Source organism: Gadus macrocephalus, chromosome 3, assembly GCF_031168955.1.
Source record: "Gadus macrocephalus chromosome 3, ASM3116895v1".
Lineage (NCBI taxonomy): Eukaryota > Metazoa > Chordata > Actinopteri > Gadiformes > Gadidae > Gadus > Gadus macrocephalus.
Window position 1 is genome coordinate 7,693,040 of NC_082384.1, and position 16,148 is coordinate 7,709,187.

Sequence of the window (16,148 nt, forward strand, 5' to 3'; positions counted from 1 at the left end):
ATAACAATTGTACAACAGGAAGCCTGTTGAAGTTATGTTTATGATTATGTTTGTGTGGTCTGTTTTAATTCAAAACAAATGGCAATTTTCCAACCAGAAAAACGACGGTCAGACGGTAACGATGCTGTGACTGTCTGTTCATAAAGGAGATGACTCTTGATAACATTATCATTGTCATTATAGTAACTTTTAGTTCGAAAAAAATCCAGCTCATACGTGTAGAGCATTGGTTTTCTGTAAAGTTCTTTGAGAGGAAAAGGTATGTGATGTGCAGTTTATGCATACCCTCTCGGCCATATTCTGTTTATTCACACAATACAATTTGCTGATATATCCACCTTTCCAAAGTTTAGCAAGTGCACACAAAACACACACACACACACACACACACACACACACACACACACACACACACACACACACACACACACACACACACACACACACACATGCACACACACACACACACACACACACACACACACACACACACACACACACACACACACACAAACACACATTGCATGAACTCTGAGTGAGAGAAATAAAGGAAATCGGCCTTCCTTCCGGTCCTGTGATGGCAGCCAACAGGATATCCTGTATGAGTCAACAGCTCCATCCATTTGCCCCCAGCAGCCTCTGTATTGTTTGTCATTATTTGTGGTGGAGGGGAGGGCCGCCCCGCCCTCTGTTCCCAGCGGGGGCTTTTGACAGCTACATTATAAGGCACCGCCCCGCCCCAGGAAGCTTCTCTTCAGCACATGGAACACATCCTTTTGCTATTGTTCCCCTCTGGATACCGACATGCTCACATAGGACCAAGTGGGTGAGGTCAAATCCAGAATAAGATCATCCAAGTCTCATATGAGCACATACACTTACTACTTATCCAAAGCTGAGTTGAACTTCTGGTTGGTCTTGTGTTATGAAGCCTGGTCCGGAGTGATGAGGATTTAATGTGACATTGTCACTACAAATGCTTATGGGAATGGGATCCCAAAACCAGAGGCCTATAGGTTTGAGTCCCAACCCATAGCAGCCAGTGAGTATAAATAACACAGACGAGGGAGAAAGGGCCGGTTTGGGGTCGGTGCCTGCAGATTAGTGTTTGTGGTTGCGTTGTTTTCATGTTGGTCCTGTGCTGACCGCACAGAAAAGCCTTTCAATGTGCCTTGCAGAAACCACACAGAGGAAAAGTACATTAATCGACTTTACCTCAGCCAATCAACGATGTGGAAATGCTCACGTTGTGTTTTGCGTCGGTAGCAGTTGGATAATGATAATAATAGGAAGAAGAAGTAGAGGGGAAAGAACAGAAATAGAGGTCTGAGGAAAACAAGCAATGTGGACAGTGAGGGAAGTTCTGGTGTTTCTTTATAGTGTGTGATTGTAATTACCGTCTATCTCCTACCTGTAATGAGATGTGTACAAAGTGTCAGCTGTTAGTGTCAACAGAGTACAAAGCAAACACAGCCATCTGTCTGTCAGTGCTGGGTCCTGCTCTGCTGGTTACCTGCCTGCTACTTCCTGGCGCTGCAGCACTGTATTTTTCGTTTTACAGGTACAGATACAAACACGTGTGCACACACACACACACAGACACACACACACACACACACACACACACACACACACACACACACACACACACACACACACACACGCACACATGCACACACACACGCACACACACACACACACATAGACCTAAATGACTGCACATACACGTTCCAGTTAAAAGTCAGATCAGTAAAGCACATTCATATGTGTACCGGGTATCCTCATAGCCAAGAGAATACACAAAGCCGCACACACACAGACACATACACAAACAGTACGCACGCTGCACCAGATGTTGTTTTGGAGTGTTCTCCTCTGGCTCTCCGTACCACAGCGTCCTTCCTGAGCCTGTCTCCATGTTTTGATAAATACACACCGGGTGGGGTGGGGAGAGGGGGTGGGGGGAGGGGCGGTGTTTGGCTTTAATGAAGGGGTGCGGGTCGTGGGGCTACATGGTTTATAGTGCCCCCACACCAGGGCTATCCCAGGGGCACCGCGGGCCACACACCCTGCTCTATATGTGAGCGGACTAAGCAGGACTAAAGCGTGAATGCACGTGTCCTAGAAAAACAGATCTACAGCTGATGATGGATGGGAGCATTGTTATTATGGCTATGCTCCACTGTATTGGTCGACTGCTAATGTGAAGGAGCAGAGGGACGCAGAGAGGAAAGTGAGGCGCTCACGTGTTTGGACACTTACGCATGAATACGCATGGATCTGCACACACGCACGCACACACAAACGCACACACACGCACACACACACTCAAACGCACACACACACACCTAGGGGCAGCTGTCAGCATGCCTGAGATCCATATGAGATAACCTCCTCCACGCAGGCTCTTGTTATACAACACATAACAAGAAGGTTTGTGTGTGTGTGTGTGTGTTTGTGTGTGTGTGTGTGTGTGTGTGTGTGTGTATGTGCGTGTGTGTATGTGTGTGTTTGTGTGTATGCACGTGTTTGTGTGTATGCACGTTTACGTGTGTGCATGCGTGCGATAGTGTGCGCTTGTGCGTGTGTGCTGACATGTGTGCGAATGTTTGCGTGCATGCGTGCGTGCATGTGTGTGTGTTTTTTTGTGTGTGTGCACGTTTACGGGTGTTGATCCGTGCGCTTCTGTGTGTGTGCGGGTGAATGTTCGTTTGTGTTTGGGGTGGGGTACATCGCGGGGCATGTGTTTAATTAGTGCCCGGCCAACATTCAGGGGGGACCGTTGGGTCGGCCGCCCGCTCTGCTCCCCATCCCCAGACACCTCCCAGTGGGTTCATATTGTTGGTAACCAGACCACCACGTCATAAAGGGCACAATGTTCCGCTCACCTCCCAGGTGTCAGGGTCAGGGTTGGGGAGGGGGGCAGCAGGTGGGTCCGGGGCTCTGCTCGGCTCCGACAGAATGTGGCTGTTCATTCTGACGGGGCTCGCCCCTTCTCCGACACACACTCTATAAAACACACACAGGCCATGGTATCCTACCTCCACCGGCAGGGACGACCATAGCGTGCGCTGTTACTGCACGTGGAAACAGAGAAGTGACTGCCAATAAGCTGAGCAGTGGGAGCTCCATATACTCAACCTATGCTTTAAGCACTTTTTAACATGTATTCTTACTACACAGGGTGTGGATGGTGTTATTTATCTGGATTGTGTTGAATGTTTTGATGTGTTGCAAAAATGACGTGTGTGAAATGACGCCCGGTACACCTTAGGTACAAATGGACATGGATGTGATGAGTGCATTTGTTTATGCTCCTCTGAGCAATGAGGCGCTCTGCTGTTTTTGAATCTTGTTCCATAAAAATCCTGAGAACCCTTTAATTGCACATTGTAGTAAACACCCTAGAGGCCCCCCACAGCCTTAAAAAGTCTCTTAACCTAAACAATCTTTATCTCCTGGTTACATTTTATTCGAGGCGATGACAGCTTCCTGTATGCTACTGGGTCTTTCTCAAAATATTCTGGTCATCTGAATCCATTTCCAGTGGGAGTTTACATACTAACCCAAGAATAGATGTCGACATTAAGTTAATTTCCTGTCATGTCATGTCTGGTTGCAAACAGGAAACCGCCACTTGGAAAAATGCGTCAATAATTACAGCGATGGCATCTGAAACACTTGGTCCATGAGAAGTCCCCTGCTGAAAGATTGGTCGATAACAATCACTACAGCACCATTCTGTTTCCCTACCATCCGGTGGACAACTTACAACCGCGGCCCCAATGTTTTACCACTTTACATTATTTCTTCAACACCCTCTCCAACTGCACTCAGCAATACCAGAGCAAGTCGCTAAATGAGCAACAGGATTTCTCAAGCACGAGAGAAGTGAGGGAAGTGTAACCCAAGTCTCACATCAAACACCAGCTCCTGTAGTCGCACTCCACCAGAGCTGTATTAACTTACGCTGTCTGGAAGACGTTTCCCCCTCTCCTGCTAATACTGATCCACTGTGGACGAGTCAGTGTGCGACTCCCTTCTCTGGCGGCCCCAAAGGCCAAAATCTATAGACATCATGTCATCGTCCCCAAAGAAGGCTTTTCAGGTTTCTGCTTTTCTTGGTTGTTGTTTTTTTTAACATTGTACCGCTGTCTAGCGATGTGAATGCACACCAATTATCATGCCATGGGAAGTTGTGGACGACGTTGTTTGCTCTGCAAACCGTGGACTAAAAAGTATTAACTGAGTGAAATCTCTGCGCTGGCTTTGACTCGCCTAAGTGGAGGTCAGCTCTTGTTAGCTTTTAGTGGAATGAGAATTCCTTTCTGAGGGCCATTTTCAGGCCCCAGGCCCTGGCCTGGTAATGGAGCATTTGTATAGGGGCTTGATTGCAGGTTAACTGGGCTTAAGAGACTCGCTGTTCACGTGCGCTGTCAGACACACTCAGATTAGGAGAGAAAATAGTACTTGATACACCCTTTAGATGGAAATGGTTTTCGTGTGTGCCAAGTTCTATGCATGTGAGGGTGTTTGTGAGAGTTTTTGCCTTTGTTTGTGTATGATTAGCATTGCACATCTGTGTGAGCATGTCTGTTTATTTCTCTGTTGTGGAAGTGTGTGTCTTTGCCTCCATGTGATCGTGCCTTTCTATTCGTGTGTGTTTAATACTCCTTTGCTTGTCTGCAGACACTGGGACACAAACACACTTGCAAGTTCAGGCATGCATGTGCTTATCGCTACAGAGGAAAGGGACAGAGTGATGGGGAGCTTGCTAAGGGGAAGGGACGATGGGGAGGAGGACGATGAGGAGGAGGGAGAATGAGGAGGAGTGGGAGAAGGAGGAGGAGGAAGAGGGAGGAGGAGGAGAAGATAGGAGGTGGCTTGTTTCATCCTGTCTCTAAAGTCTGAATGCAGTGATAAAGAGAAGTAGGAAGTCAGGACTGTAACAGAGCTGCCCTGCACGCTCCACAGTTTGTCATTTTAATCTTAAAGAATCAACAGAGAGACGTGGACTTAATCCAATATGTCTGATATCGGGCTCAGTCCACACTTGGAAGGAATTGTATCTGACTTTCAAGGTTGGTAGTTTGTTCTTGAATTTAAGTTTGTCTTTGTCGAATGTGAGATTGGTAATGACTTGTGTAACGTGCTGTCCTGACGCTGCCTCAACAAGTCCTTTTTGATAGTTGGACACGTTACTAATTATTTGAAACAATGATGTGACATGTTGACATGGTGTGTCATTTTGTTAACCATTTTCTTTTGGGTTACCTTGTTATCACACACAGTCACATTCACAATCAAACACACACACATACACACAAACACACACACATGCGCACACACACGCACACTCACACACACACACACACACACACACACACACACACACACACACACACACACACACACACACACACACACACGCGCATAGCAAGTTATGTTTATTTTTTGTTTTGAGATGGCATTGTCTTTCCTTCCTCTTCCTTCTACTCCTCCTTCTGCTCCTTCTGCTCTGTGTTGTCTTTTCATCGGACCTTCTGACATCACTTCCTGTTTCTCTTGCCTTCCCACTGCACTCTTCCTCCAGCTGGTTTGTCCACTCAGATGTCAAACGGTGCTTTCACAGAATGCCTAGGATCACGTGTGCGCTAGGAAATACACAGTGGTTGAGGGGAACTAACATAAAGGAGAGGTCATAGCATGGATCGATCCAGTTTGAGGCCAAGGTGTGTGTGTGTGTGTGTGTGTGTGTGTGTGTGTGTGTGTGTGTGTGTGTGTGTGTGTGTGTGTGTGTGTGTGTGTTTTTGTGTGTAAACTTGTCAGCCCTTGGCTAAAAGGTAGTGTTTATTAAATTAGCTATGTGGTTGTGACAGGCGAGTGTGTCTGATTGTGTCTGTGTAAGGAGGCACACTAACCATATGACCTTAACATATATTCAACTTTTTACTGTTCTCTATACTCCTTAGAGATACCATTCCAAACATTTTTAAGCAGCCTGTGCATTTAATAAAAAATATAGGAAATACCTTTTGGAATCTCTTACAGGTGTGTCATGTGCTCCATGTAATCCCGCAAATGATTCTCATTTTCCGCCGCCTATAGTGACTTCACGGCTTGCCCACGTGCCAACAGATCACGCTGTCATGTCGGCGAGGGGCCAATACTTCCAGTGCGACTGTATCAAATAAATATTCCCTTCGATACCCCCTCCCCCCCCCCCCGGCTACCTCCTACCTTCCTCCCTTCCCCCTTCCCCCTTCCCCACAAACACCTCCTTCACCTGTGGCCGACCTCTATTACACATTACAGCACAACTCCCAACAGTGTGTAAAGTGTGTGTGTGTGCAGTAAATGCTGTTTCCCTGTAACTCAAGCGATTCTTTTCGATTCTTGATGGCCAAGGGTGTAAATCAGTCAGTATGCGGTCTGCACGGGATTTGTATAGCTAACAATTGGCTGATGGGAGTTTGGACAGGCGAGGACAGGGTTGTGTTGGACCTGCCAAGTGGTAGTCCTAGACAGCACAGAGACAAGCACTTCATAACCATGTATACAGCTTAGCTTAGTTTAGCTTAGCTTAGCGTGAATGTATTTGTGTGTGTGTGTGTGTGTGTGTGTGTGTGTGTGTGTGTGTGTGTGTGTGTGTGTGTGTGTGTGTGTGCGTGTGCGTGTGCGTGTGTGTGTGCGTGTGTGTGTGTGTGTGTGTGTACTGTGTTTGTGTGTGTGTGTGTGTGCATGCGTGCGTGTGTACATGCGTGCGTGTGTGAGTCTGTGTGTGCATGTGTGTGTGTGTGTGTGTGTGTGTGTGTATTGATATATGTGTTTGAGTGTGTGTCAGGGAAATCATTTTCCGTTCAGGTCCATGCACTCTGAAATGAACCTTTGGGCGTAGATGTTGCCATCAGAGTCTCTGCTACTTTACCTGCTAAGGACCCAACCATCTCGCCCCAATGAATGAAAACAGTTGACACGAGAGAGAGAGAGACAGAGAAAGAGAGAGAGAGAGAGGGAACCACCCAATAAATCTGAAACTGTAATCCTCCGCACGGTTCCTCCACATGAATCAACCCCTGCCCGTTCAGCTGGCATCCACCAGCACCACAGCTTTTTAACAGCCTAGCATTACGCCTTTCTGACTGACCAAGCAGAATATCCCACAGTGTAATTCTAGCACTTTTTTGTTTGGCCTTGCCCATGTCAAATGGGGTTTTGTTTTATTTATCCTCCTTGGACCGCAAGGATTTTCTACTTTCTCCCGCTGTTGACACAAGCTCCACTCAGACATGCATATAGAAAAGGTTCAGCGGGCCAAAGAGGTTGTGTGTGTTACACTGCTAAGGCTGAATAGTTCGGAGATCTTGATCGATTTCCTTATTGCTCTGGGCTGTAATTACGAGATGAGATGGGGATTCAAGGCTGTGTAAGAACAATTTGGGTAAACTTTAACATACCTACGGAAGGGATTTGGTTAGAATACTAAGCAGAGCGCAGCCGGAGCTTGTCTCTGAGTAAATGTATTTGGCAAGTGGCTTTGGGCTTGGTAACCTATTTAGATGTTTTGCACAAATTGGATCTTGAGTTTGGCTTTTAACACCATACTTTTAAACTGAATTCCATTAAATTGCTGCAATATACTTAGTATTTTTGATATGATAATGAATTTTAATCTGATATTTCAGCCTGAGGTCAGACCAGACTGATCTGACCTTTCAATCCCATCTCAGACCAGGCTGATTTTACACCTCAGACCCAGGACAGACCAGGCTGATCTTACCCAGGTCAGACCAGGCTGATCTTACCCAGGTCAGACCAGGCTGATCTTACCCAGGTCAGACCAGGCTGATCTTACACCTCAGACCAGGCTGATCTGACCCTTCAGACCCAGGTCAGACCAGAGTGATCTTACCCAGGTCAGACCAGGCTGATCTTAAACCTCAGACCCAGGTCAGACCAGGCTAAAACTAGGACTAGAAATGCAAACTTGAGTTTAAGGTGCTCTTTATCTCTTTGATATTCACAATGTATTTGTTTTGGAAATATGACTTGAACACATTCAAAGGCTTAAGAAAGATCTAAACTTTCTGGTAAAGTTGGTTTTATACTCGGCTATAGTTGTGCGGACCACAGTACGCCCCTGGCCTGCCTATTGACGGGTCCCTGCTTCTGTATGCTATTTTGTTGACACACTTTTTCCTTTCTGACGCTGCTGCTGTGACCTCTCTACGTGCTTTGTTACTACATTTATCTTCTTCTCTAATCTGTAGCCCTCCTCCTTCTTACCCTCTCTACATTTCTCATTCCCCCCAAATGCTATTTTTTAGCACTTTTATTCCTTCTTCTTTTATTTTCCCTTCTTTAAATGTCCTTCTGTATTTCATTATTTCATGTTTCTTTCTTTCATGCATTTCATGCATTTCTTTCACAACACATTTCCTTCCATTTCTTAGTGTTTTTTTGTAACTTTTCTTTCTTTCCTTTTAATCGTACTTCCTTTCATTATTTCTTTCTTTAATTTATTTTGTACTCCACTCCTCTCCCCCTCACAACTGATAGAGAGGCTTCTATCTGGGCTGAGATAGTCTGCTCTGGGTGCGTCCTTGAGTCCTTCCAAAGATAACACTGAGAGTAATGGGGGCATCCATTAGCATGCAAGCTAGGGCAGAGATAGCCTACAGCTGGACTATCTTAGCATTGTTATGCTGTGCCATCGTGTCACCCCCTGAGGGACCCCCAGTGGGAAATTATTGATGCTGGACCAAGATTGCTGAGTAGAGAGAGAGAGACTCTGATCAAGAGAGATTGGCATTAGACAGACACACTGCTAAAGAGTACAGCTGTAGTCAGCCACAGAAAATCTCGGTAGACTGAAATTCAACCAACTCTTTGACCTAACGATTGGTCGATGGGGGGAGATTTGAAACATATACGTTATCTCTAGATGAACTCATGTGCTCTCTACTCTACCTGCTAGCCTAAATATCACGTAGGCCTAAGTGTGGAGGAAGCCAGTGGGTTTTACATCCACTCTCGGTAGAGGCAGAGCTTCAATGTAAACAGGTCACACCAGGCAAGTCACGGAGCACCACATCGGGCAGCGCTGTGTAGTAAATAACACGCGTCAGAGGTCGATTTTAGGTTTTGTTCTGTGTTTAATATAACGGGCTCAATGAATGCTATAGCCATTCGTGCTACGGTGCCAATTCTTATACTTTCACTTTCCAGCCTATTGAGCTCTTAACCCGTGGAGCATCACTGACTACATGGAAAATAGCCTATGCTCAATGCTTTTAGATTATATGCCTTAGACGTTTGGTCATCCTTTTTAATAAGATGCTGGCACAGAAGCGACAACTTCGGTGACATCTTCCTTAGGTTGTGCGAGTTCAAAGTTGTGAAGACTGGGGTGTTTCGACTGCCTGTTTTCTAATAGTCTTATGGTCTTTTAAAGCTTACGATTATTAAGCATAAACTATTGAGCATTGTATTATTATCATATATTTATTTTTACTATCAATAAATAATGTTATTTCTATCACTGTGGCCTATCAATCAAATAAATCAATCTGCCATTTTCCATCTGCCCCCCGAAAATAACAGATTAAGAAGTGCTTTTTTCTTCATGAAAGGAACACCAGTGTTTGTCTGACCAATGAGAATGGTTAAACAAGTTCAAATCTAACAACCGATCGACCAACCAACCTGAACTTTACAGCCCCAGTAAAGAGAGAGACGCTAGACAGACGGACTGGTAAGAAGAATAAATGTTAGACAGAAATACTGAAGACTAGGTAGGGGTCTGGGGACTGTCGCTAGACAATGTGTGTGGTGGGGTATTGTGTATTTAGTTATGTACCAAGAATCTAATAAGAAACCTTAGTGGCCTGTTTTCTCTATTCCCTTTTCAGTATCAGTTTTTGTCTGTGCTCGTGGCGCTGTGGTTTGCATCATGGAAGCTGACATCAGCGTGAGAGTAAACAAACCAAAAAATGATCATGCCTCGATATAACCTCCCCGCCCCCCGGTAAAAACAAAAGAACACACACATCCACCCCAAACGGCCAATTGGATCGTGCTCCTGACTGAGCATGTCCTCGCTCTGACTGCAGCCTCCGCTCCCTCACCCGTGCAAAGTTCACATTCTCACATCCGCAGTCGTCCCAAGACATTAGAGAAGACAGCAACATGTGCCATGACATATTAGGGTTGAACAGGGTTGAACAGTCTCCTGTAGCCCTCCCACCCAGGGGTTTGGAGGCGAGTATCTCACCATACAGAGCACTCACGCAGACAGACTCCGCTGCCTCGCTCAAACATCATGACGTCTGCAGACTGCAGATTCTGGTGTAGCCGTTTCGCTAGCTGGCGTGAGATAGGGAGCCGCCACGGCCTTGGACTGCACATTGTGATGTCGTGCAGCACATGAAGGAATGGAGGCATGGTTAAGAGTGGGACCGGGAGGCTGGCCTCTGGCTCGCTGTGGTTTGGACGGTTATTGGCCTGCACAGCTTCCAAATCATTACTGTATTATAACTGTATGCAACAACAAAGCAATACATCTGTCAGCAAGACGGAACAAAAAGTTTCTTTAGTGGAAAGCATCCACCTTCAAGAATATATATATTCTTACGTGAACTCCCTGGTAAATGGAAGAATAGCAAACTGCTTATTGAAGAGATTGCAGACTAGAAGCAATGGGAGGCGTGAGAACAGAAAGACGAAATTCCTTTCCAATCTCTGTTTAATGTTTTCTTCCACTGGACACAATTGTGTGCTTGTTATTTTAACACCTTTCAGACAACATTCAGGCACAGCACATAAGGCCAACCAATGATAGCTTTTTAATCTCGGACTGCATTCAAGAAAACAAAAAGTTACCACCAAACAGTAGTTTAAGCCTTTCAACGGTCCACTTACAAACTTAAACTACTTGATCAATACTTGATCCTTATTGCTCAATAATGTTACTATGGTGTCGTTTTCAATAACGAGATACCTCTACCTTTAAACAGGTCTGAGTCAAAGCACTATGTGAATGAATGAATGAATGATGTTTTTTATTTCCGTTTCATTACAGGACATGTCCGATATAACTACAGAAAGCGTGTAGTACATACACAATCAAAAAACACTATACAATACATTTCATCCAGCACCGAATAAACACACTAAATATAAAGAGACATATTCCTCTTAGCCCACGCCTTTTCAATAAAGCCAGCAATCAAAAAAGTTATATATTGGAACAGCCAAGCTAACATACAGTATCTGCATCACACATATAATGAACTTCTTTTACATAGACTTTCTTGAATAAACTTAATCGCAAACATTATTCCAACATTAAGAAAAGAAAATATGGACGTACCATCCGTGACCACACACGTTGGTTTACACACATCCATTATGAAGCACTGCATCTGACATGATGGGCACCACCATTGCTTGAGCACTTTTGCGACCTGCAGCGGAAACAGTCCATGTTTGGCACATTGAGGGTTGGAATAGAATGGCTGCCCGCAGTAGTCTATGGCCAAAACTAAATAATAAGTAAGCTAAGTAAACTAACCTAATAATTATACCGTACATGAACCCTGGTCATCTGGTGGCTGTCCTGTGTTTGACCCATTCCTCCGGCATCACCTCCTAACCCTACATCTGGCAGAGAGGGCTTTCTCGAAGAATGCCCTGAAGCCGAGCTCCTCCATGTGCCATGGCTGCCACTTGATTAAAAACTGTCAATACAAGTCATCAAGAAGATGTTTCCATGACAATGCAAAAACAATATGCTCAAAGTGCCACGGAAAAACATTTGAAAGTCAGCTGACTAAATCAATATGATTTGATGAAAGTCACTAATATTTAATCACGTTGGTAGCTGTGGTACAAGCTGTACAAACCACGGCAGGGTGTCCCGTTATTGGGAAAGAATGTCCTTGGGCGGCGTAAGCAGCCTCGGCTTCATCGAGGCCGCACTACGTTATTTTCCAATAACGGGGGGGGACACCCTGTCGCGGTTTATTCCTCACGTATCCCCACACTCTGGGCGGTACATGAGGAGCGACACATGGAGCGGAGGGGGAGATGGCTGATGGTGTGGCTGATAGGACAGCAACCTAAGCCGCTTACGCTAGGTAACTTTAAATTAGTGTTTAACAGGAGCTTTCGTGAGGAGGGTTATGCTTGGTACTATTTTGGTAAAACAGTTTATACGGGTAAATTAGATTAGTAATAGAGGCCGATGCCTTGTTGTGGTGATGCTTTGATGTTTTATTTTGTCTTTAATTCTCTGTTCCCGCTAGCTGTCGAATTACATGATGCAGGCCAGTTGAGCCACATGTCCATACCTGTGGCTATATTAGCATGCACTCCGATGATATCAACACACATACAGATTGAGATTATATTGAGATTCACTGGTTTACTGACTACATATAGGCCATCCAATTTCACAGTGAAAGAGGCCTTTGGGCTTGTGTGCGAGTTGGTTGGTCTAAACCACTGCAGTGTGTCATTTTAATTATTTCTCTCTCAGGGCCAATGCCTTGGCATGACCTTCCCAATATGTAAGCCAATTCCAAGACGACTTTCCGTCTGTGCATCCTGCCGTTAGTACAAGCTCATCCCTCTGTGACTTTGTCTTGATCAGCATTTTTCTCATGCACTGACTTTCCATGCTTTATTGTGGATGTCTCTATAAATCACATTTGGATTGGTTTTGCAATTAATGTATTATCTTACTACCTGCCATTGGCATTTAAATTGATGTTGGGATGAAATTGTTTGTTTTACGGCACAAAACTTGTTTGTAAAATAATTGCAGCTGTGTACTTCACCCATATGTAGTTAAGTAAAGGAACTACAGATGTACCGTTTTTTGTGTATGAACTGCATGTGTTATAAATTAAAACAAAACAGCATGAGAAACTTTAAATTGAGAGTCTATCTAGGTGGGGCTTTTCACGTATTTTCCAGCAATTTCCCAAACCTCAAACCCCAGGCAATTTATTTATTGGCTACATTACAATTGAAGTTTGGTTTTGGGAAGAGAGTCACATTTGTTTACTGCCTAATTAGTCAAACTTTATATGAATATTTTATAAATGGGTTCTTTCTCACCATAAACAGTATTTAATCCTTTAATTGTTTGTATACCATGTGGTTCAACAAAATTACATTGTTATAGGATGTTGTGGTTTGGCATTAAAGTTCCTCTCGGCGGAATGTGTTTGATGACCGTGGTTCACGAAGGACCACTGACCCTTGATTGAGTCTGTTTGGTTCTCACCCTCTCTCTCCTCTCTCCGCTACAGCTCTGAAGAGGTCCTTCGAAGTGGAGGACGTGGACACCTCCTCCCACTCCCCCGGGTCCCGCCGGACCACCAACTCCCCCCACCGCAACGCCATGTCCCCGACCAGCGTCTACCACCGCGAGCTGGGCACCGCCAGCTCCAGCGCCTCCAACAACAACAACCACCACAGCCTCGCCCAGCCCCGCTCCGTCATGGGCGGAGGCGGGGGCTCCAAGACCCCCGAGCCGGTGTCCCGGCGCTCCGAGCTGTCCATCGACATCACCTCCTCCTCCTCCTCCTGCGGCAACAAGCAGCTGGACAACGTCACCAGCCCGGGCTCGGTGCGCTCCCTGGGGAACAGCGCCCTGAAGCGGCCCGAGGTCCTGGGACACTCCAGGTCCTCCGACCTCTCCGGGGGCCACAAGCGGGAGGTGACCTTCGCCAAGGCGTCGCCCGGAGACCCCTCGGCGACGCGCCGCAACGACACCGGCGGCAACCACAACAACAACGGCCCCTCCTCCGCTCGGACCCCCGAGCAGAACCACCACGCCCGGGGCCCCGGCAGTGACACGCGCAAGCCCGAGATCAGTGTCACCCGGGCCCCGCCGGCTGAGAACAACGGCCACCACCAGCCGCACCCCCCACACCCTAACCCCCACCACAACACCATCGTCACCACCTTCCGCTGCTCCTCCCCCAGCCAGGCGGGCCGCAAGTCGCCCGTCCCCTCCGACAGTAAGTTATCGAACACTCTCACGTCTGTCCCCGTCTTGCTTTTGTTTGTGGGCGTGTGCGCTCTCACTTAATGGCTAGAAGGGAAGCATTGCCGGTCGGGAGGTTCAGGGTTCCATTCCCCTCTTCATGCAGGGATTGGAACTGCTCCGGGTCAAGCTCCAGGTTGAGCAAGAACTCTTGCTCGCGCCTTGGGAGACATGCATGTTGGGCATTGGGTGAATCCAGTTGACATTATTAATAAATATTATAGCAATACAATGGTAAGTTAATAGGGTTGCAGGGATTTTTATCTGAAGGCTTCCGATGGATATTGGCTAGTAGCTAAATGTGGTTCATTGTGATAAAAAATATAACATAAACTCAACTCGACGTGTCATTTGATCAGTGATCAGAGAATCGGCGTTTTGGGCTTTAAATGTGGTTGCTAACAGACCCTTTCTGTGTGTGAGATCAGTTTGCATCTCGATCATCATAAATCAAATCCTTTGATCCACAAATGGAATTGAGTCTGTGATGTTAGAACATGTCTGTGATGTATGTATCGGTTAATATTGCTTTTCATCTGTTCAATCTACTACAACTTTGCCCTAAGCTAGTTCAAGTGCAGAAAAGGTTTCATGCCAACTTTGAAAGGGGCCAGACATGTTTTTCCGGAACACCTCATTGGTGTGTTTCCTTTCTCCTTGTGTTTCCATCGTCGTCTTCCCCCCCCCCCCCCCCCCCCCCGCCATCCCCCACCTCACCCTCACAAAGAGAGAAGGGAGACGGGACCTCTCCGAGTGTGCCAGGTCTCTGAAGTGGTGCAGTAACAGGAGAAGCTTGTGTGATTCTAGCCCGGCAGTGTCTGCGTGTCTGTCAGCTGCCAGAGTTAACCTAGTCCCCAGAGGTCTGTCTGTCTATACAGATGGCAGACCGTCTGCTCTGGGTGGGGCATCACTTGACACGTTGTTGGAGGGTCTGTCGCTCAGGTGATGATATTGGTCTGCCGTTTTCATGGCTGCTGTGAAGGAGTTTCCATTGGGGTCGTGTGAATGTGTTTTACAACAATGTGCGTTTGCGTTTGCGATCGCACAGATAGATTGTAGCACAGTTCAACGGGTCACCAAGGGTTCGTCAGAACAAGTCGGCTGGACTCAAACATGAATCTGTGCTTTCCTTTTATCTTCTTTACGGAGCTGTCGTCGTTGTCATTATGATGATAGATTCAGAATGTTTGTGAGTAGTTGTCCCTGCATGAGCATTGTTAACAGGTGCTGTAAATCTGCATCGAGCTCCATCGCCTTGCCTTATGTCTGCTGGCCTTAATGTCTCTGCTTGCATCCGTTTTCACTTTTTCCGATTGCATGCTGAAGCTGAAGTCATTGAATGCCTCAGACGAAACCCAAGCAAGGTGGCCAGCCTGTGCCCATTTGGCTTCAATTAGCCTCCGAGCCAAACCACGCGCCTGCACACATGTGCATGCGCACACCCGTGTATGGCCTGCATTAAATGTCAACACGTGCTATACACACATAGACACGCCCACGTACTACCAGCTAGCACGCAGGCATGCATATACATACACACACACACACACACACACACACACACACACACACACACACACACACACACACACACACACACACACACACACACACACACACACACACACACACACACACACACACAGCAAGATCCCCACGTTCAGATTCCATGAGTGAAAGATTTGTTCAATATTGTGAACTGAATCTTGCCCAGGAGACATATCATAACAATACCCACAGAAATGTATTCTGCCAGGTCGGTGTATGCCCTGGCTTGTATGTCCAAGGTGCACAAAAACTTGATAGGTCTGTTGTTGTTTTCAAACATGCCGCTCCATGGTGGTCCCGTCATTCCTCTTTACTCATTTTACTGATGCTACCTTTAATATGGGCTCATGGACCTATTTTTGTCCCCTTACCCAGTTTAAGGCATCGTTTTCTGACTTGCAACGGTCTTGGAAGAATGATATGATGGCTGTTTCTTGGGGGAGGAAAGTGCTCCAGGTACCTTGCTGAACTTCAGTGAGAGAAAGAGAAAATTGTAGCATCGCTGATTAATCAATAACTATGTTAACCTTGCTATTAGTGACAT

The 16,148-nt window shown here is 46.2% G+C and overlaps 1 protein-coding gene across 3 annotated transcripts in view; it reads left to right on the forward strand.

Annotated features, from left to right (window-relative positions):
* septin9b (septin 9b) overlaps nt 1–16,148 on the forward strand; it is a 67,934-nt gene that overhangs the window by 13,885 nt on the left and 37,901 nt on the right. For 2 of the 3 annotated variants that reach the window (XM_060046953.1, XM_060046952.1), the window contains exon 2: nt 13,317–14,030. In XM_060046953.1, coding sequence (XP_059902936.1) covers nt 13,317–14,030 — 714 coding nt within the window. Of the gene's footprint in view, nt 1–4,911; nt 5,082–13,316; nt 14,031–16,148 lie in introns of those variants that run through there. The other variant, XM_060046951.1, reaches the window with a different exon arrangement.